The following is a 21,108-nucleotide window of genomic DNA, read 5'->3' on the forward strand; positions in this document are numbered from 1 at the left end:
GTAGCCTGATATGAAGAACATATAGATGATGAACTAGTGTTTCCCTAGTACCGCTAAGGCTCTATGGTATCATGTAATGCCTCAAGAAACCAAGTGTATACGTTTACAAGTGTGAAGTTACAACTAATAACCTGGCCGCGTCAGAGTTGACTCGGATAATAACGCTGTAAACGCAAAGGAGGTGTCTCTCAAATTGTCAATACATTGGGTATAGAAGGTGGGGCAAACTCTGTCGGACTATGGATTCATGCAATTATAGCTCATGTATGTATGGAAGTCCTCCGTATGTGTCGGTAGAATTAATTCGAGCGGAAAAGAGAAAAACCAAATCCAAAGATAATCAGCCAGATATGCTTGGCAGAGAGAAACAGGAAATCAGACGTTACGATAAGCAAGTGTTCTCGTCGTATCTTTCCAGATGCGGTTAGCGCGCCTGCTTCCATATCGGGCAACTTGATAGGAAACTGGAATTGGATGCAAAGCTGAGCTCGTGAGCTGCCATCTTGGGCATCTTTCCTGCCTGGTATCTTTGCGAAAATTCGCGCCCCTTAATTTAGCTCTCAGAAATTGTGTTTGCGTGCCCACGGGTCGCGCCTGATCCTTGCGCCATGCGTTTCTATATAAGAAGCACATATGCCCCCATTCCAAGTCGTGATGATAGCCTCCCCATCGAACCAGTCAAGCGCTTAACCTGGTGTTCTGTCCATAACAACCATGCCAGACAATCAGTCAGGACACTCATTCGATGCCACTCGGACCCTCTCAGGGTCCGGGCAAGACACAGATTACTTGGATTTACCCGTTCGCCAAGTCACCCGCGATGCCAACCTTGAGGAATACACAACAGAAACCGCGGCCGGTCAAATCGTCAAGCCCGTTCGGTCCGCTGCCTCGGGGAAGATGGAGGATTGGAAGCTAGTGACGTTTACCATCGACGATCCGGAAAACCCCAAGAATTGGTCCAAAGCGTTCAAATGGTATTGTACCATGGTGGTTGCGTTCACTTGCTTTGTCGTCGCATTCGCGAGTAGTGTTATCACGGCCGATATAGAAGGACCGGCCGAAGAGTTTGGTGTCTCGCGAGAAGTTAGTCTCGTGGTTGTCACAGTCTTTGTCATTGGGTTTGGTGTTGGTACGTGTGTTGTGGTCATCCATCCCTCCTTGGTTCTGGCACTGACTGGCTAGGTCCGATGGCGTTTGCACCCATGTCAGAGATGTTTGGCCGTAGGCCGGTCTATACCTTCACCCTCCTCATAGCGGTTATCTTCATCATTCCTTGTGCGGTGTCGAAGAATATCGGAACTCTCATCGTGTGCCGAGCAATTGACGGCATTGCGTTTAGTGCCCCGATGACCCTGGTCGGTGGTACTTTGGCGGATCTGTGGAAAAACGAAGAGCGGGGGGTCCCCATGGCAGCCTTCTCCGCAAGCCCCTTCCTTGGACCCGCCATTGGTCCGCTCGCGGGTGGCTACCTGGCCGACGCCGCCGGGTGGAGGTGGCTCTACTGGCTGATGTTGATCCTGGCCTTTGTCTCCTGGGTGCTGATCACCTTCACCGTGCCGGAAACCTATGCCCCAACGATCTTGAAGCGGAGAGCCAAGAAACTCAGGAAGACACAGAACGATCCCAAGTACGTGACCGAAACGGAACTGGATTCTCGGCCGATGGGTGAGAAGCTGCGCATCTTCTTCTTCCGCCCCTTCCAGCTTTTGTTTCTGGAACCCATCGTCTTATTCATCTCGATCTACATGTCCGTGCTGTATGGCTTGCTGTACATGTTCTTTGTTGCGTAAGTTCACGTTCCAACTCAAACCAGTGGTACCGCCCTCTAACATGATTCTTTAGGTACCCCATCGTGTATCAGGGTGGAAAGGGCTGGAGTGCCGGGTCTACCGGTCTTATGTTCATTCCCCTGGCCATCGGTGTTGTCATGAGCGCGGCTTGCTCTCCATTTATCAACAAGCACTATCTGTCGCTGTACTCAAAGTATGGCGGCAAGCCTCCCGCAGAAGCACGCCTGATCCCTATGATGTTCTCGTGCTGGTTTATTCCGGTCGGACTTTTCATCTTCGCATGGACATCATATCCGCAGATCCATTGGTTCGGACCTGCCATCGGTGGCTGGCCAGTGGGTTTCGGCTTTATCTTTCTGTACAACTCGGCCAACAACTACCTTGGTGAGATTTCCCTGTCGTCTACCTCCTCAGCGTTCCTGACTAACGGCATCGTAGTCGATACGTACCAGCACCAAGCCGCGTCTGCCCTTGCCGCAAAGACTTTCCTCCGGTCCATGTGGGGAGCATCCACAGTCCTGTTTACCGAGCAGATGTATGACCGGTTGGGTGACCAGTGGGCCAGTACGTTGCTGGCTTTCATTGCGTTGGCCTGTTGCGCCATTCCTTACGTCTTCTATTTCAAGGGCGAGTCTATTCGCCGCTTCTCGCGATTTGCCTATAACGAAGACGAAGAGAATTCCGGCAAGGTCGAGAAGAGCTAAACGTGTTCTCTCTCTGGGAACCCGGCACATAATTTATTTCCGTGCGACAAAGGATGATTTTACATTGAACTAGACATAGATTTTCTGTGTCCAGGGTCGGATTCCGCAATTCCGAAAGGATTGGCACCGGCACGTTGTTTGGGCTTACGAGTGATATGTTTTGAATGTTTGGATTATATATACCATGGCTAATATAGAAGATACACCCCTAGAGATGTTTAATAAAGTTCACTGAGAGAATTAATTGGGTCGAGGGCCTCGGAAGAAAGTACATGGTTTAACCTAGGTACGGCTGAGAAGCTAGGACGTCATAGTACGGCGGGACTAAAAGGTCTGCAGAGACAATGTAACCGGAAACTATGACCAAGTTTACCAATACCAACGCACCATCTATCTAGGGAGGATATAGCTCTACTATATTACCTCCTACTATTAATACATTAATCATAGTCTATACAGGTGGAGCATCAACTAGTCAGCTGGAGGTCGAAGACATTTCCCGCTTTGACAATGCAGCCCTGCAGTCCTCGACCGGTTTGAAGAATTTTTATCCTAGAGGCTGTATGTACCTGAACTTAGGGATTATTACCGCTAACGTTAGGTACTGTGAACCCCTAGGCTTAGCTACTACTGCTACTTCTACTACATACCACTAGTACTAGTACTATAATAAGAATTATAAGGTCCTTAGTTCGGTTATAAGCTCCAAATTAAATTAACAAATGGCCCTAGTATATTATTAATACTATAGAATGAGAAGTTAGTTAACCCTGACGAGTTATTTCATAGAGCTACTAAATAAGTGTGACTCCATGTAAACGCTAAGATTTCGTAACAAATCCTAAAATGCAGAAGCTAAAACTTCCCCGCTCCGCATCACGTGGGGATTTCCCTTGCGGCCTTAGTCACCGACCGTAGCCTTTTGTTTCCTCGTCCTCCTCGACGAATTCTCGATAAGCTTGCCAAGTATTGACGTTACCGGAATTAAAATAATTATTTAAAACTATGGACCTCCCCTCGACTTAATTATGAAAGCGACCACTGTGATTTGAATCGTCTCGTATTCCGCCTATCCGCCTCCTATGTGATTCCGTTCTTTGCATGACGTTGAAACACCGAAAAAGTTGAATCGCAGCACTGCAGTGACCGCGAGACCAAGTAATTCCCACTCAACCTTAAATATTCCCAATGACGTCCCCATACCAGCCGTCCATGTCGTTTTCGCCGTCGGTGAACGGCCCCGACATGACGGCTGCGCCCTCGAGACCTGTCTCCGACCTGCCGCAATCCCAAGTCGATGCGATTATCCGAACGAAACGGAAAGCGCGTGAGCCGAAGGCGTGCTATCCCTGCCATGCGCGAAAAGTCAAATGCGATCGCAACCTCCCGTGTGATGGATGTGTCAAGCGTGACCATGCCGACCTCTGCTCGTACGAACGACCCTCCAAAAAACGCATCATGGGCGGCGCGGGCCCTTCCCAATATCGCGATAGTCCCGCAGCAACACCGGGCAGATCGGAAAGCATCGGGCTCCCTGGACCGGCTGAGACACCTATCCGGCTTAAACAGGAACCTGGCGCGGCGAGATCGAACCCGTTAACGTCTGCCGGGCGAGTCTCAATTGCGCGTGAGGAGTGGGATAATGTACGCAGCAGGCTAAAGGAGATGGAGCAAACCATCACGAATCTCCGGGTCGGCCTGGAGAAGGCAGAAGAAGGACAGGTCTCCTCTCTAGAGACGGTCAGCGTGCAGAGCGGTGATGTAAGCAACCGGTCCAAGGCCGCTTCCCCGGAGCGAGAGGGGATCCATGCGGCGAACACGCTGGGCGAAGGCACTGTCCACCTGGGATCGCGATCCGTCCTTGCTTACATATTGAACAACAAGTCCGGGTCAGACCAGCTGCAAACCCTTCTGGAGGGTGGCATACTGCCGAAACTCGGTCTTGATAATGAATCTGCGACGTATCCGTTTGTCGACCTGTGGTCGTCTGATATGTCCACATTTGATATTAGCGCTGTTTGCAGTGCCCTCCCAAGTGATCAGCAGTGCAAGGAGTATGTTTCTGGAAACCAGTCTGCTGTTTAAGTAGACTTGTTCTTATGCTAAACCATGGCTAGGTTTTTCTACTACTATCGGGACATCGCAGGTGCTATTTATCCTGTTCTCGAGGACATACCTAGTTTCGAGATGCACCTTGATCTTTTGTTGAGTAATAGAACGGCTACCGGTGGGATATACCGCTCGGATAACGATCAAGCTCAAAAACCATTTGGCGTTTCCATAGCATTTCTCGGCTTGTTGTTTGCTGTGTTGGCCTCCGGCTGCCAGTCCTCCGATTTGCCCGGGAAGGAGAGAGAATTAACGTCTCAAGTTTATGGTGAGCGTCGTGTGTTCCACTTCCATCTGCGAACAACCTTGACTTACTGGACGTAGTATGTTGTTCGTACCAGTGTCTCCGAATGACCAACTTCTTGTCGCACCCGACAATAGACGCGATTCAGACTCTCCTTGTGATTGGCAATGTTCTGTCCTATAATATGAACCCCGGCATTTCCTACGTTCTTCTTGGTATGTGGATAGTTCCATGCCCAATTCTGCGCCAATCGAGCTAACCAGTGCCAGGCATGACCCTTCGAATGGGGCTCGCGCTTGGCTTGCATGTTGAATCAAGCCGCTTTTCCACCGCGGAGAGATACCGTAGGCGACATGTTTGGTGAGTGGACTGCGCCTGCCGCTGTGATCGAGGATGATTCTAACACTGCAAAGGTGGTCCATGGCTTGGCAGGACAGCCACTTCTCGCTTTCTTACGATCGACCATCAACCACGGCCGTCTGCCAACCAGAGATAGCCTATAAACAGGACTCAACGCCTGGCGAGTGTTCGTACTTCGAAACGCTCTGCCGGAACATATCCCTAGCGCTGGAAGTAGTGCGCAGCCGAATGCTCAATCCCCACGCACAGCTGAGCCAGAAGACCATCCAAGCATACAAAGAAAGGATCCAACACATCATGATCGAGGCGAAGCCTTACTTGCGTGACCGAAAATACTGCTTCTCCACCTCCGAACACCTTGAAAGAGTCGTGCTGAAGCTACATTCCTCATACTTCGCCTCTGAGCTCCTCCGACCGTCTCTCAAAATGACAGCCGACCCCAACGACCCGCTCACCAGCAGTATGCGTTCTGACTGCGTTAGCAACTTGATGACCACGGTCGAAGCCTATGTTGAAATGCACACCGTTAGCTCCCATGCGTCCCGGTCTTGGATTGCCTTGCAACGAGCGATCAGTTCGATTTTCTTGCTCGCAGTCACAGACGAATCTAAGACGAACCCCCGTTTCTGGACTCTTTTACGCGAGATGAAGATGATTATTGCAGAACGGGCCAACGAAGAAGGCTTGTTTGGTCAGGGAGATACGTCTGGCCTTCCCCAGACGGATCGCAACGGAAGCCTCAGTGCGGCCATTCCTACCACCACCAACACAACAGTCACCAGTCCCGCCGCCCTCAGCTCCGCCTCCCCTGCGTCGGCGGCTGTCGTGGTCGATACGCAGACTCAGTGGGCCAAGCCCTTGACCAAAACACTCCGCGCACTGGATAAACTCGAAGCCGCCTTCAGCTCCCACGGTCAATTGCCAACTGGCCAAGGCGCATATCTGAACCCAGCTACGGCATCCATGCAAAACCTGGTACCACCGGGTCCCGCTGCCATGACGCCTAGCGTCGGATCCCTTCCGCCACCGACGCCCGAGAGTTCCACCAGCGGGGAGTGGACAATACCCAACATCCTTGACCGGGCTGCGGAGTACATTCACCCACCGCTCTGGAGCTGATCATCCGCCATGTGGGACTTGGTACTTGGCGTTATGAAGTGTTCGTTATGATTGCATGGACCGGCTTTACCAGGGGAGTATATATGCGTTCGGTTGTAAATCTTGGTTTGGCGTGGTGTTTATCTTGTATTGATGTGGTCTTTCCTGTAAAAAAAATTAGGTCTTGGTTTAGATAGCCTATCTTTGTGATATTTTCATGAAACTTTAATTGCTAGAAACAAGAGATAATCTGATTCTATTCTGCAAACAGCATTCATACGTATGTCAGATGTTTACCATTGGAATAAGGGACCTTGTCTCCTCTTCTCACTCTACATTTTCTCGTGCGGCTGGGAGAGTATAAGAGAGCAGGGTCACGAGACATCATACCACATTTGAGACGGTGAGGGGCTTGGAGGAGGTGGTGTTCGTGCCGCCGGGGGAGGGGAGGGAGGTTTATGTCGGGGGTGTATTGAAAGATGATGGGCTTATGTCTCAGGAGATTGCGAGTTGGTTGGTTGGTTGGTGGAGGGTGGCTGCTGTGGTTCAGCTTACAGCGCTGAGTATACGGTAATGGATGTTTTGTGGAGGGGGTGGTTCGTGAGTATAATAACCCGTATACCCATGAGCTCGAGATAGATACCCTTCCATTTCCGAGAAAATCGATGATATATTCATGAACACCACATAGCCAGCCAAACTGTCACCTCACTCTCTACCACAGCCTCATCTTTCCCTGCACGAAGTTATCAAGATACTACGTTACTTACTAGGTACCCCGGTCTAGACAATAGCGACAAAGAGACCCCAGAGCAGTTGACCGGATCCAAGAAAGGAAATGTAGACTCGGTGACACACACCGAAGTAGGCATGTATACCTATATGCGTGACTCGAGAAATGTGATATAGGCCGTCAGTTGTGGTATGGGCTGCATGAGGTGGAGAAAGACCCCTCTTGGCGTTTTTTGGAGAGTACATCTGGGCGGGAAGCCTTCCCCGGCTGGGGGATTGTAGGTTTGGTGGCTGGGCTTAATATTGAATATAGTATACTAATAGCGTGTGTGTCTTTGGGATTGGCGTTCGCATGAGTGATTCTACTTTTTGTGTGTAGAGGGAGCGAGGCCACTTTGGATGTAATAAACGTAGATTGGAATTAGGAAACATAAACTAGAACTAGGACTTGGAATAAACACCCATGTTAACCATTAACACCGTATCTATGCTGATTATTAGGAAAGATCCCCATTTCTCGCGGATGGCTGCTTCATGGCAGCTTCGGTTGATAGCCATCCAGTGGCGATGAACCGTGCAAGGGACAGAGACTTGTAGAGGCTGTCGCGTGCATCCAGTCCACAGGAGACTCGGTCAGGAAGCTTCGGTTGTGGCACTGACATGTCAAGCCCTGTATGGGAAAGGCGCTTGTAGCTGGTGCTGCTTGTTCCATTGGTGAGGGAGGTTGAGATGTAGACAGTGGCGGAACTCCTGCTTGCTGAGCGTCTGGTTGGAGCAGAATGACTGCCTTTGGCCTCATATTTCCGTTGTCTAGAACCTGTAGTATCTGAGGCAGTGATGCCTCTTCTAAGTGTCAGCGGTTGATGTATCATATATATATGATATAGGGACAGAATGGAAACTCACCTGTGGTCATGTAGTAGAAGTTGGACTGAGAATTCTGGGTATAGATATTCCATGGCTCAGTCTGGTATTGGCCATTCATTTCAGATGGGACGTAGTTATTCGAGGCATTCGGTGCCATGTCCAGATTGAAGGAGCTAGCGCCTGGAGAACATACACTGCTGTTTGTGGGAGCACACGGCGAAGATGAGCCCGACGAGTCGACTTCTTTCGCAGTGGGCTCGTACTGAGGAAAGGTTGGTGAAGGCTGCGGTGGCAGAGGAGGTGCTGGACTCAGAGTACTGAAAGGGTAGTAGGTACCCGTCGAACCAGGCAGATAAGTACCACTCATCGCAGGCATAACCTCGACAGCAGGCGATAGTACCTTTCTCTCAACATCGTACGCTGGTGTCGGTGTCACCAATGGTGCTGTGGGATGGTGATAATTCCAACCATTGAGGCTCGCCGCGGCTCTGAGCTCACTCGCGATTACCCGTTCCTGTAGTTTGGCAATTCGGTCTCGGATTTTGCGACCTGTGCAGGGCGGGGTTAGTGCCATGCTCTCTACTCAAGTTGGAAGTGATAGACTCACGATGATTCCTCTGGGACAGCCTGTTCTGTAGCCTTCTTCTTTCGATGGGGTCCTGTTCCTGTTTTGGGTTTGCCGCGCCATTGGCACGATCGTCCCTCGCATGCTGTGCGCGCATTTTGCTGTGAGAATATATGTTGAAAACCACCCCACTTCGCTCACTCAAGATGTGTACAAGCCCTCACGCTTGTGATTCCACCTCTGACTTCTCTCGCAATGAGCGGAGCTACCGCCTAACCTAGGGAATTGTAGCACTTGAAATGATGATGCGGAGATGCAGTTCTCGGTTGAAGTATGGCGAGGATGTATGGACAACGAGCGGTGGCCAACATATATTTAATTACTATAAATTCAGATCAACCTAGACCAAACCAACCTAGGGGCAGCCAGCCTTACCCGGTGTTCTCATAAAAAAGTCTGACGTGTTCTCAGCTTATCTGGTTCTGGTATATCAAAGTATAAGAGTCTGAGGGACGACCTTTGATTTGCTCGTCGCTCAACGCGCCTGAGAGTTTACGAGAGCCGGTAATAGATTGAGACAATGTTCCGGGTATATATGAAAAAGGCCCCGGGAGCAAAAAGCGTAGTTGACCTTTGGGATAAGGTGTTTAGATATCCACGGAATTGACTTCTTAGAATTGCTCCATCGTTCCTGGCTTTACGGGCACTAGTGAATATTATGTCTCGCACCCATGGTACTTGATACTTGAACCGTGGCCCCCGATAGCCACGAGGTACTGAGCCCTGTTCCATTCCGATTCGCGGGGTGTGCTGTTCAGACACCCAAGTCAGCAGCCATGCGGGACGTATGAGGCTTGGGGCGGCGCCAGCTCGGCACACCAGTTAGTTCCAATAAGTCCTGACAAATGGTGTTATGGAACCTGCGTTGATAGGACGGAGTAGGGGTATTTGCGCGGATAATTCATGCACGGCTCAGCTGATTTGCTCGCCACCAGTGCTAGGGCTCACCAGCGTGATATTTTCTTCAGCCGTGTGAACCGTGACACATGAAATACGTACTTGTAATTTGGCTGCAGTATCTTAAATCGTGTTCCGTGTCGGCGTTTATGCTCGAGTATCGCGCAACCTACAGGGTTCACAGCAAACCCTTGCAGGTCTTCCGCCGAGGTTCCCTTTAGGAAAACAAAGAAGCCGGCACCATCGGAGAGACACAATCCAGTAGATGACGTACCCGGAACAGGGCCAGAATATCAGTACTATTCTCAATCCAACATCGAAATGCTAAAGCACAGTGATACCCCAGATCGGGTGGGTCCAGAGAAGGCATTGTAGTTTGTCCATGTGGGTCAGTATAGATGGGGTACACGGGAACTTCCTCAGATAGCCATGAGCAAGACACTGGTGAGGATCTTCCTTGCTATGAATAACTGGGTCTTAGTTCGCTTAAAGGAATCGCAGGCGAGTGGCGTGGCGAATTGTTTCATAGAAGCACAGGGCATGTAATGGAAAGGTAAAATGAAAGAAGGAACCTGAAAAATGGGCACAGACATGAATAATGAAGGTATCTGAACTGAGAATACAACCTCCCCCAAATCGTAGCATTGTTGCTTTCTTGGTTCCATTAACAGTGCATCATCACTGGCATGGCGCAGGATAAGCCCAACTAGATGCTGATCGGCCGTCAGCATTTCAATGTGGTTCCCGTTGGATTTGCAACTGGCCAGTCAATCATTGCTTGGCTGGAGAAGCTGAAAAATAGGTCTCCATCTGAAAATGTATTAAGGCGATTGGCTGGAGTGTCGCCAGTCCCACTGTGGAAGACGCTGGCATAGATTTCATTTGGTGGAGAGTCAGGGGTTCGTATTCGAAAGGGGAAGAGTCTGTAGGCCCTAATTGTCTTCGATGGACCGAAGACGAACGCTTGTGTCACCAGGGAGAGTGGATTAAATGAAAAGATTTCTGTTGTTGAAGAACCATTGAGGACCCCCGTTTTGCCTTTGTTTTTTTTTGGGCAGACAAGATCCCGTGACTGAGGCAGCAACAACCCGATCATAATATATACTAACATAACAATGAGAACTGGCCGCATGGGAAGTATGATTGCGTGGCCGATCAATGGCGATGCAGGGAGTACAAAGTAGATGAACAATAGGTTTCATCAAGAGGTGGGGACTCAGATTGGATCGTAACCAGTACCATGGTAGGGCTACTCCACGTTCTTCCAGACGTCGTACAGGTCATATAGTATCTGCTTCTAGGGCTAAACCGGGCCTTTGTTCAAAAGTAGTTTGGAGTACTTGGTGATTAACAGATGATAGGCAGCCAAATTGCTTCCTATTCCAACCTCCAGGTAACTGAACTCTACTATCTAAACGTACTCTTGGTCACTCTGTCTAACCTCTCCTATCTTGCCCATCGACCATTTCCCTCAACCAACAGGCAGTCTATGTTGACCCTAGAACTGGGATTATAAGAGAACTAGTCATTTTCGAGCATTGTTTACCTTGGCCTCGAGCGGCGATATACGGACATGCAAAATATCATCAGCACAATTAGCAACCTGCTACCATCTCAACACCTTCCTAGGCACCGACCCTTCTAGGTAGCGAAACTTGTATCCTTTCGACCAACACATGTCCCATTGTGTCTGTATCCACCAGAGCTTCATCAAGACGAAGCTATGTTACCAAGCGCTCCCCGCGCGCGAGTTTAGCACACCCTAAAAGCGTATTTCCCTAACCCTCCAGGCGTCAAATGAGATTGGTTATCCTAACAATCACACCACATCCTCCCTATAGCATCATTTCCTTCACAAAACATGTACGGGACGCCGCTCCGTTGGTGATCGTCGGCGTCACGGGCGCCTTGAAGGGAGGACGTTCGGCCCGCGAACGACGACCGCGGCGGTTGTCCGGCGAACACTACAAGACAAGCCAGCCATTTCAAACGAGTCTAGGATTCCTCGTCGTTTCAACGGTTGTGATGCGCAAGCGTCTCCATCTCGGATATGATCTCATTGGTACTGACCTTGTCGTACAGAACCAAGCGCCCGCCGAGAAGGGTGCTGATATATTAATCCCACGAATCCGGCCACTACCCATCAGGCAAATCGGAAGTTCTCGGTGAAGTATGCTATGTCAATCCATTTGGATGCGATAGCTTTGGTCGCGACAGATTTTCGTTGGCGTCGAGCATTCTGTCGGGCTTGTAGATTGCGGTCTTGTATTGGGTTTCGAGAAGTACTTTGTAGGAATATGATACATCTCCGCTTTTCGGGTATCTTGTGATATGATCATTGATATCGTCTAGACCCGTCTGTCGAATATTTTGCCACTAATAGTACCTCCGTTAATTAAACGGTCCTTGTTTAGAATAATAAATGTCTTACTATAGGAAAATCTCAAATGTGATAGATCAGTTTAGGTCTTCACTAGTCATATGACTTGGCGGTGGACTCTTTCCAACGACCAGTGCTCAGGACTCTTCACTTTCTTGATAGTAAATCAGTAACTAGCAAAGACGGACACTGTCGGTGATATAGCATTGTAATTTGACCATCTCTTTCTTCGATTTCTTTTCTCTTCGGTCGAGTAGGCCAATGTGTGTAACCCCCGAGCTGATAGGAGGTGCTGAACTGTGGAGCAGACACCTTCTGGAACCCCACTCCGGAATCTAGGTCATAGGAAGCGCATATTATATGTATCACTGTGTTGCCGCTGCTCAAGTAGAGAAGTCTTAGATCATTTAAATTGTTAATGTGGGCAAACGAACCGAGGTATCTCCACAGTGCTGTCACATTGCAAGATCTAAGAATGTGTAGGACAGATATTGAAGGGGGAGACAAGAAACTGTAAAACATGTCTGCGTACTGAATAAAAACCCCCGGCTAGATCAGCTCACTAAACCAGGTACTATATATAAAAGAAGAGAAACAGAAACTAAAAAAGACATGTCTAACAACTGCCGTGAACCTCGTCGTACTGAAGAGATGAGACATGGATGTTCCTAATCGCGACAAGCAAGGCAACAGAGACAAATAAGCACTTAAAAGTCATATACAAACACAAAGGGAATTAGAAGCCGGCAAGAAAGACTAGACAGCCGAACTTGGAATTGAAGGCCACATGGTCTGCCTCCGATTCTGTGAGTCTGATAGCTCTATGCTTTCAGCATCATGATCTCCTTGGCCAAGGAAAGCTGCGGGTGGAACTGCCACTAAGTGTCTCTCATCTTCTGTATGTCGCGTGTTATGTTTTCTGGAGATTGTAGTTCTTGTGATATTCTTACACGACGGCAATGCGCTCGCAACCTGCTCGAAGACCGGACGGAGAAAAGGACTGCTGCTAACGATAATAGCAACACCGTTCTCGACAATAGACCATACATGGCCCATGATTCCGCTATAGAGGATATCTGTCCGCTGTACACCTATTATCACAATAGGGCGTAGGATGCCGAATATCATCGTTCTATTCATTCCGGAGGCGAATTGTCAGAAACATAAAAGAAAAGAAAAAGAAAAAGAAAAAAAGGAGTAAACTGAAAGTCCTGTCCAAGATAGCTTACAATATTCCCGTGCTGAAGACAAAGGTCAAGGCCAACCTAGTAGCTTTCGGCATTTGAAGACTCCAGAGTGCGGGAAATGGAAGTATCAGGATAAATAAGTCAACGAGGACGTCAAATCCGGCTAGGAGACCATAGGCGAGTGTGAGGCTCAAGCAATGCCCTTCCATCGTGACCATTGTCCAATTCAGACTGATTGGCTGGCAGAAGATCAACGATATGAAAATCGTCGTTATTGCCCATAAGGCAGACATCACCATTAAGGTGCGTGCACTGAAAACTAGAAGCGGCGTGGAAAATATGCGCGCAAGGGACCAACAGATGCTAATCTTTACCAACCCGAGAGATATGGCGTAAAGGATCACTAAAGAGTAAGACATCTGAAGTAGATGAAAGACAACAACATGAGCAGGGAACATTTTTGTGCAGCCAGTTGATGCATGATTGCAATCTGTGCGCCTGACGGAGGAACACTAACCTTAAGCAACGCAGTGATATGGTAAGTTTGCAGTTCCCATATGTGATGCCCAAAGCCTCTCACAAACACTAAGCTATGTTTAGATCAGAAAAAATAACCTCGAACTTCCTTTGACTCACTTGCGATACTAAGCCAACAAATGCCTTGGAAGCAGATCTATTGAGGCAGTGACAGTCAGAAAAGCCGCGCTTAGCTATCTTGGACGATTTATGACCTACCAGGGACACAATCTGTAAATAATCTTCCGGAAGAAGCTTCTGTCCCCTCAGCCGTCGCGAAAGAATCCGTAATGCAGTGAAGACAATCGTCAGGAGTATCAAAAAGACATCCATTATGATTACCTTAACTCCCTTCGAGGATGGAGGTATGATACCATCTTTATAAGAGGAGGGGCTGCTCCCGATGACTGTTAGCAGACCTGTAGCCGACCCCGAAGGTGAGTCCATCCTGGAGAAGTTAATATACAATAATACACCTCATAGGACTAAAGAAGTGTCCGAATACAAGTTCATGCACAAGAATTCATTGCTTTTGCATCAAATGTGTCGAATGTTTAGAAAAACACGAGGCTTAGCAGTCTGAGGCGTCAGCACTTTCCTAGCTTGAGGTTGTAGATTTGTGCGAAGTTGCGCGCCGGTGGACCATGGCCATGGCTCAGATCCAACTTCACTAGGGTTAAGTTCCCTCGCCGTGCAGCGACCTACTATCTACTTGAAGCATGCCGCCAGATATTGGCCAGAAAGGGTAAATGGTAAATAGAGAGTCATGCTCTCGAAGCAGGCAGGGAGATCATCGTTTCCGATTCTGTCTAACGGCATGGTTAGCGGCGTAAGTTTTAGCAGTTAATTAACTTTTCCAACTTTTGACAGCCAGGGGGTACTCCCGGTTTCAGCAACTATAGCCAGCATCATGGGATATTATAGTAAACGGGTCTATAGCTCAGCCCCAAGAGGGCCAGACGGCATGGCATCACTAACCTGAAAATACCGAACCATAGCAGCTTGGAAATGACTCCTAAACAAGCAGACGTTCATTCATGCCGCTTTGAGCCAGATGTTGTGCAACATACTACCGACTTACAGCAAGTGTTTTTATTCTGGTTTTCGTTTCTGGAGCGCTGAGAGCATCCTCCCTGTATAGGATTGCCCCACCCTTGACGGGCCCCACTTTCCCTATCACATATTCAATTGATAACGAGGCAGATCACTTCAGTCTCCGGACGAATCATCGCCGACAGCAGATACTACACTCTGGAAGACTGGTGAAAACCACGTGCCTAGGCTAATCGAAGGATCGCGAATAGGACACGGATTTCGCGGCAGTTGGAAAGCTTCAAAGCTTATTTGGTACTTTTGTCCTGCAATATCCGCGCAAGCAAGGAGCTGTACTGTAGATCTTGCAGAAACTAAGCCGGGAAAACCTGGCGTACTAGCATATGGTATGTATCCGAGGAGTATGGAGAACAAGAACGCTTGAGTCAAACTGTGGGCCATGTTCCTCAGCCGGTTGAACTCCATGAAGGAGGCCCATATGGCGATGCGCGCGTTGGTGGGAGAGAGAGGGAGCTACAGCCACCGCAGGTCAGTAGAACAGCAAATAAGCAGATTGGAGGACAAAAGCTTAGCTCTGTTGTTGAAAATGCCTCTCAATGTCGGTATATGAATTGTTTTGCCTCGGCATATGCGTGCAATGCACTGTTCCATTGGGTTATTTCCCTGGAAGGTATCTTCTGGTTGCCCTTCCCACAAGAGGGTATCTAACCCTATTCAACTTGAGTTGTCTATGTTTTGTCTTTACCACGTAAAATACAAAACTGCGCGTTGAACTAGCAAGCTTGGCGCAGGATTCCATTCCCTCTGCGCCGTGAATAATAGTATGACCATGTCATAATCATCAGTGTCCTGTTGGGGTTGGATATTCCTAGTATATTCGCTTATTATTTGCAGCTGTAGTTGATGGACATACACCTTTCTATTATAGATGCTTCGGTAGTCCTTAACTACAATACTGAAACAAAAACAGAACTCAATTATCTCCTACGATAAACTACGAGATAGCGCACGGACTCTTCTATATTTCAATCTGTATAATCTCCACAACGCGCTGATTGGGCCAGATGCAGAGTCAAGGCCCCATATTTAAGCTAACGTTGACACTATGAGTAGTAGAACGAGTGATATTCTAGTTATGATATTAACATTGAGCACGTGCGGAGCCTTCTTCTAATCACTCGACGACTGACTCGTCCGCTGAAGTCTAAGGTTATATGAACAGACCCTGACTTTAGCGCAGCCATTGATACAAACCACTGATTCATAATGGACAGGGGTCGGGGAACTTCGAATCCATAGCATCGCGTCTATTACTTGGAACGACTATAATAAACTTTCTGCAGAGGTGTATCTTCTGGCCCAGTTCTGCTCTCCCTAGACCCTCAGGTGTCAGAGTGGACCTTACCATTCCTCGGGCCCCCTTTCCATTCAGACCTAACATGGTGTAGCTAAAACAGATAACTGAGTGGTCAATGGTTCTAATTGAACGGCTGAGAGCCCTTTTTGCTGTCAAAATGGAGCCCCACTCTTTTGCATTTGCTAATAGTGAAGTTTTGATGTGGTGGAAGTAAGCTAATTAGTCTCGCCTTACTTAGATAACTTCACCATGGAAGGGTCACGTACACCAGTATGTCTTGAGAAATTAAAACAAAGAACTCTTGCGTCACTGAACCTGGTAAAGTTCATCCCCAGTTGCGCTACTACGAATGGAGCGTGCTACTATCACTGCACGCGAGACCAGGTATAAGTGATAATAGACAAGATTTCCAAATTCGTATTTCCATTCACACCTTGCTTGTTCTTGGTTAAACTGACCTTTGGTCTCATATAACTGCCAGAAGCAGCAAGCTTGATTACATTGATTGAACTTCTTAGAGTAAGATAATAGCATTCTAAGACCCGGAATACATGAAGGAAGGGAACATGGATAAAGCTACTAATAAAGCCGTGATTATTACTATAGCATTCGGGCATAGAGTTATGCGATGAATTCAAACCCTTATCAGCCGAGAGAAAAAAGTGATGTAGCATGCCCCTAGGTATAACGGTCATTGAGGTCCTGAAACCTCTGAAGTGTGCAGCATCGTGGTAGCATTCGCTTTGGAGGTTTTGGTGAAGGCCAGAACATATATAAGACAATTCTTCAAGTGCGATAGGGTGCAACTATGATGTTTCACTAGAGAGCCATTTGCGACAGAAGCCTCTAGGTGTAACGGCCGGACTATCTTGAGGGTCATTCGTCTATACCATATCCCATAAATTCCCTGGCCGGCCCAGAGGGACCAGGGAATAGCACATACTTGTGGCCATTGCAGAGAGAACCCCACCTCCAATGGCTCTCAACGAATTACGGTAAGTGATGAGAATATATCCATCGTAGAATCTATTCACACCCCGTTTTGGTCAATTCCCTAGAATTGGCCGTCGGGGTGACCCCATGCACACTTGATAAATTTGCGTCCATCCCTCCTTCCTGGAATACTTGTATGGATTCTCTAAGTCTTTTGGCCATATAGACGTTCAATATGAGGCTGTTAATAACCACCATATCGCTAGTCCTCTCAGCTCTATCGTGGCTAGACTGTGCGGTCTCTGTCCCTCGCGCCCCTCCCAAGCTCGACCTTTCGCAATTCGATGACGAGCGAATCATCACCCGTGATGTCTGTATCATAGGCGGCGGTTCCGCTGGCACATACGCAGCAATCCGCCTCCGACAAATGAACCAGAGCGTTGTGCTGGTAGAGAAAAAGAACCACTTAGGAGGGCACGTCGATACCTACGGCAACCCGGAAACACAAACCGTCGTCGACTTTGGAGTACTATACTATGAGAACCTACCCTTGGTGCGAGACTACTTCGGCTACTTCGACATTCCACTAGAGAAGGTTTTGATTCTAGGGCAGAACACCACGCAGCGTCGGGTCGACCTTCGAACCGGGACCCCCGTCGGCCCAGCCGAGGGCAACATGCTTCAGGCATTGGCAGCATACTCGGCCCAACTGCTCAAGTACCCTTATCTCAGCACGGGCTTCAACCTTCCCACCCCTGTCCCCCCGGATCTGCTGCTCCCGTTCGGCGACTTTGTGAAGAAGTATCACCTCGAGGGCGCGGTCGATATTATTGCGATGTTCAATCAAGGCGCTGGCGATATCCTGCAGCAGACAACCCTCTACATGTTGAAATACTTCGGCCTTAGTGTGGTCCAAGGCGCATTGGGGGGTTTTCTTGTGCCAACCAGTGGCAACAATAGCCAGCTGTATGGTGCTGCGCGGGAGGAGCTGGGCGAGGACGTGTTACTGAATAGCACCGTCACGTATACACACCGCAATGACGAGAGGGAGTGGGCATACGCGGTGGTGAAAACGCCATCCGGGGATAAAGTGATTCGTGCACGGAAACTCATCATAGCCATTCCACCGAGGCTAGATATACTGAAGAGAATGAACATGGACCTGGACGATTCAGAGCGAGCGTTGTTCGGGCAGTTCAGTAACACATGCTACTACACTGCTCTCGCCAGAATCCCGGGTCTTCCAGAAGGCATGCAGATTGTGAACCGTGCAACAGATACACTCTACCACCTGCCGCCTCAGCCGGCGGTCTATGTGATAAATACCACCAAAGAACCGAGGCTGCTTACTATTCTCTACGGAAGCAAAGACCACATGACGGAAGCAGAGGTTAAGGGTAATATGACTCGCAGCGTCATACAATTAAGGAAGACGGGAATCCCTGTTGAGCCACCGGAGTTTATTCAATACTCTGATCATAGCCCATTCCTATTGACTGTCCCGCCAGATGCAATCCGGAATGGCTTCTACGGACATCTGAATAACCTGCAGGGCCATCGCAAGACGTACTATATGTCTGCCACGTTTAACTCGCATGATTCGGCCCAGATCTGGTCATTCATTGATGGTTTACTAAAGACAAGCTTTCCATGATGTCTGGATAGACTGGGCAATGGCTAGGGCAGGCTAGGTTAAAGGGGTCGGTCAATTATACCTACTGAGTAAAAGTCTAGGAGCACCTTAATGGCTACTGCTGATGCTAGTAGGTGAGCAATGTCGCCCTGAGTTCTCACAACAGGTATGATAGGACAGATAATAGGAGTAAGGGCTACCTAATAGTCGCGCGACTAGATACCTAGAGCTAGAATAAGTTTATCCTTCGCGTTTATTTTCACCTTGGCCATGTGCATTTCATCCGGAGCTCTCTTGTCTGGTGAGATAGAAAAACAACGCCCCTATGTAAAAAGGTATTGTGGGTCTCTTCGAAGTTTATGAATAAGAATGATCATCGATCGAGGTGATACTCTTGAGATAGTGTGATTATCTATTTAACACACCGATGGCAGACCTGTTCGTTGTCAACCGCTCACATCCACCATCTCTGTCCTCCATTTTTCCTTCTCTCTCGTCTTATTCCTCCCGAACGTCAGGCCCCCATCGCAAGAGAAGTAGCTGCAAAGTGAGGTGTCACAGGTTGAACAATTCGATCACCTAAGGATCGAATATCAGGATAGCAGGAAAGGGTGTTGTTAGACAGAGCTACCCGCTGGAGGGTGAATTGTCAAGGAATCCCGGGTTAACTTCTAGACGGTGGCGGACATAGCTTTTGCGATCAGAGATTTCTTTGAGCTTTGCATTTGAGGTTTCAAATCCATATGATTGATTACATGCTATAAATATTGTGGCATAACTTAGGCAGTCCGCAAGTAATCGCCAGACCCATACCGTCCCCTCAAACACAGCTCGTTCATCCTTAGTAGACATTATTGACATCATAAACAGCATTGGTATCCTAACAAGAATCAAGTAGCAGAGAGATCAACAATTAGGCAGCGCGAGCCCTGGGTCCAGTTATCACAAACATCTCCTGCGGCCGCACACTGAATGCTCCGTTACAGTTAATACCGTCGTTGCCCACCACATAGTTCGGGTCCGCCAGTTCAAACTCCACATCCTTAAGGATGCTCGCCAGTACCATGAAGGACCATTGCCAGGCATACCGCTTGCCAATGCACTCGCGCTTACCGTTGCCGAAGCCCCTCTTCACACCCTTGGGGAGTCGGTCGAAATTCTCGCCGACCATACGCTCGGGTTTGAAGGCTTCGGGGTCTTCGAAGATGGCTGGATCACGATTCACGGCCGCCAGGATGGCGATCAGGGCCTGCTTCTCGGGAATTTCGTATTCACCACCGGCGAGCAGGACCGGGGCCCCGTTCGAAGGGATAGGTTGGATATTGAAGCCGGGGGCGACGCCGGAGAGTCGGAAGGATTCCCGCAAGATAGCTTCAGTGTAGGGGAGGCGAGCAAGATGTTCGTGTTCGATCCTGACAGAAGGACCACCGACCACAGTGTCCAGCTCCTCGCGAGCCTTGACAACTGCGTCTGGGTTCTTCGCCAGATAGTACATTGCGAAAGCGATTAGGTTGGGTGCCGTGGCACTACCAATGAAAATATTGATAATCTCATCCAGCACCTGGCTGTCGGTCAGGCCCTTGCCGGTCTCCGGGTCTTTGCCTTCTAGCAACGCATGGAGCATGTCCTTCTTGTCGGTTGGGTGCTTCTTTCGAGTTTCAACGATGTCGGCTCCGTAGTCACGCATCGTCTTGATCCACGCTTTCCATTTACGATTGTAGAACAACCAGTTGAGTGGCCGGGGGCGGAGAGGTCGGCGCATCGCCTCATTGGTAGCGCAGTCCATGGCTTTAATTACCGGAGGTTCAGGACCCTCCATACAGTGTACCCGCTGATCGAAAAAGCAAAGCATGTTTGCGGCATGGTTGCATCGATCCAAATCGCTCGTCAAATTGACACGCTGCCGGGACCCCGCCGTCCATTTCTTGATCAAGTCATCTGTTGTCTCTTGGATGCCGGAGAACACCTGCTCAACAGCTTCCCACGAAACCAGGGGCGCCATTATGCGGTGTGCAATGCCCCATGATTCCATTTCATTGTGCTGTGCCGTGAACAAACTGTCGTTGACTGCATCTCGGATTGCTATGATGGGGCCTTCAACACATTTGCGGAAGCGTGTTTCGTCACAAATCTCCTCTAGTAGGTGTGCACCGGTAATAAAGACTATATCGCGACCAAGGATGGTGATTTTGAAGATGGGGCCTAGGGGTACAGACACACGGTGTTAACTGTGCTCTGTCACAAAAGGCTCATTGAGACTCACGATAATCCTTGGCTAGCTTGTTGAAGGAGCCCCAGGCATTGTTACCATCGAGATTGAAGAGGTTTCCCAGGATGGGAACACCTTTCGGCTTCGGGATCGGCGACGACATGATGTTCACTAGGTCAGGAAAACTACAGAAATTCCAACGGAAGGAGGGTCAGTTGCCGGCGGGTAGGCAATTTAAATTCCCTCTCCACCAGGTGCTCTGTTGCCCCATCCTACACATTCATCCCCGTGCAACCGCCGGCGCCAGTTGTGATTTGTGAAGATTCTTGTGTGGCTGCAAATCTCGGCTCAGCTGAATCTCGCCGATTCGCGCGACGATCTCATAACAATAGTTTGTCAATTGGTGGGCTG

General features: G+C 48.9%; 5 protein-coding genes across 5 annotated transcripts; 3 read left to right on the plus strand and 2 right to left on the minus strand.

Annotated features, from left to right (window-relative positions):
• Positions 1-714: 714 nt before the first annotated feature.
• ABOM_003535 (MFS transporter) lies at positions 715-2,497 on the plus strand (the record flags this gene model as incomplete). Its single annotated transcript, XM_022530665.1, has 4 exons — positions 715-1,132; positions 1,186-1,789; positions 1,846-2,177; positions 2,232-2,497. The coding sequence occupies 4 exons, from the start codon at positions 715-717 to the stop codon at positions 2,495-2,497; spliced, it is 1,620 nt and encodes a 539-aa protein (XP_022393162.1).
• Positions 2,498-3,685: 1,188 nt separating this feature from the next.
• Positions 3,686-6,329, plus strand: ABOM_003536 (putative C6 transcription factor; the record flags this gene model as incomplete). Its single annotated transcript, XM_022530666.1, has 5 exons — positions 3,686-4,551; positions 4,615-4,874; positions 4,931-5,065; positions 5,120-5,210; positions 5,264-6,329. The coding sequence occupies 5 exons, from the start codon at positions 3,686-3,688 to the stop codon at positions 6,327-6,329; spliced, it is 2,418 nt and encodes an 805-aa protein (XP_022393159.1).
• A 1,208-nt stretch (positions 6,330-7,537) lies between these two features.
• Positions 7,538-8,629, minus strand: xanC (transcription factor xanC; the record flags this gene model as incomplete). The annotated part of the gene is made up of 3 exons (XM_022530667.1): positions 7,538-7,857; positions 7,947-8,456; positions 8,515-8,629. The coding sequence occupies 3 exons, from the start codon at positions 8,627-8,629 to the stop codon at positions 7,538-7,540; spliced, it is 945 nt and encodes a 314-aa protein (XP_022393160.1).
• An 8,461-nt stretch (positions 8,630-17,090) lies between these two features.
• On the plus strand, positions 17,091-18,509 carry ABOM_003538 (amine oxidase; the record flags this gene model as incomplete). Its single annotated transcript, XM_022530668.1, has 1 exon — positions 17,091-18,509. One exon carries the CDS (start codon positions 17,091-17,093, stop codon positions 18,507-18,509), a length of 1,419 nt encoding a protein of 472 aa, XP_022393153.1.
• An 892-nt stretch (positions 18,510-19,401) lies between these two features.
• On the minus strand, positions 19,402-20,860 carry ABOM_003539 (putative cytochrome P450; the record flags this gene model as incomplete). The annotated part of the gene is made up of 2 exons (XM_022530669.1): positions 19,402-20,690; positions 20,752-20,860. The coding sequence occupies 2 exons, from the start codon at positions 20,858-20,860 to the stop codon at positions 19,402-19,404; spliced, it is 1,398 nt and encodes a 465-aa protein (XP_022393154.1).
• Positions 20,861-21,108: the final 248 nt, after the last annotated feature.

Source organism: Aspergillus bombycis (assembly GCF_001792695.1).
Source record: "Aspergillus bombycis strain NRRL26010 chromosome Unknown contig00009, whole genome shotgun sequence".
Lineage (NCBI taxonomy): Eukaryota > Fungi > Ascomycota > Eurotiomycetes > Eurotiales > Aspergillaceae > Aspergillus > Aspergillus bombycis.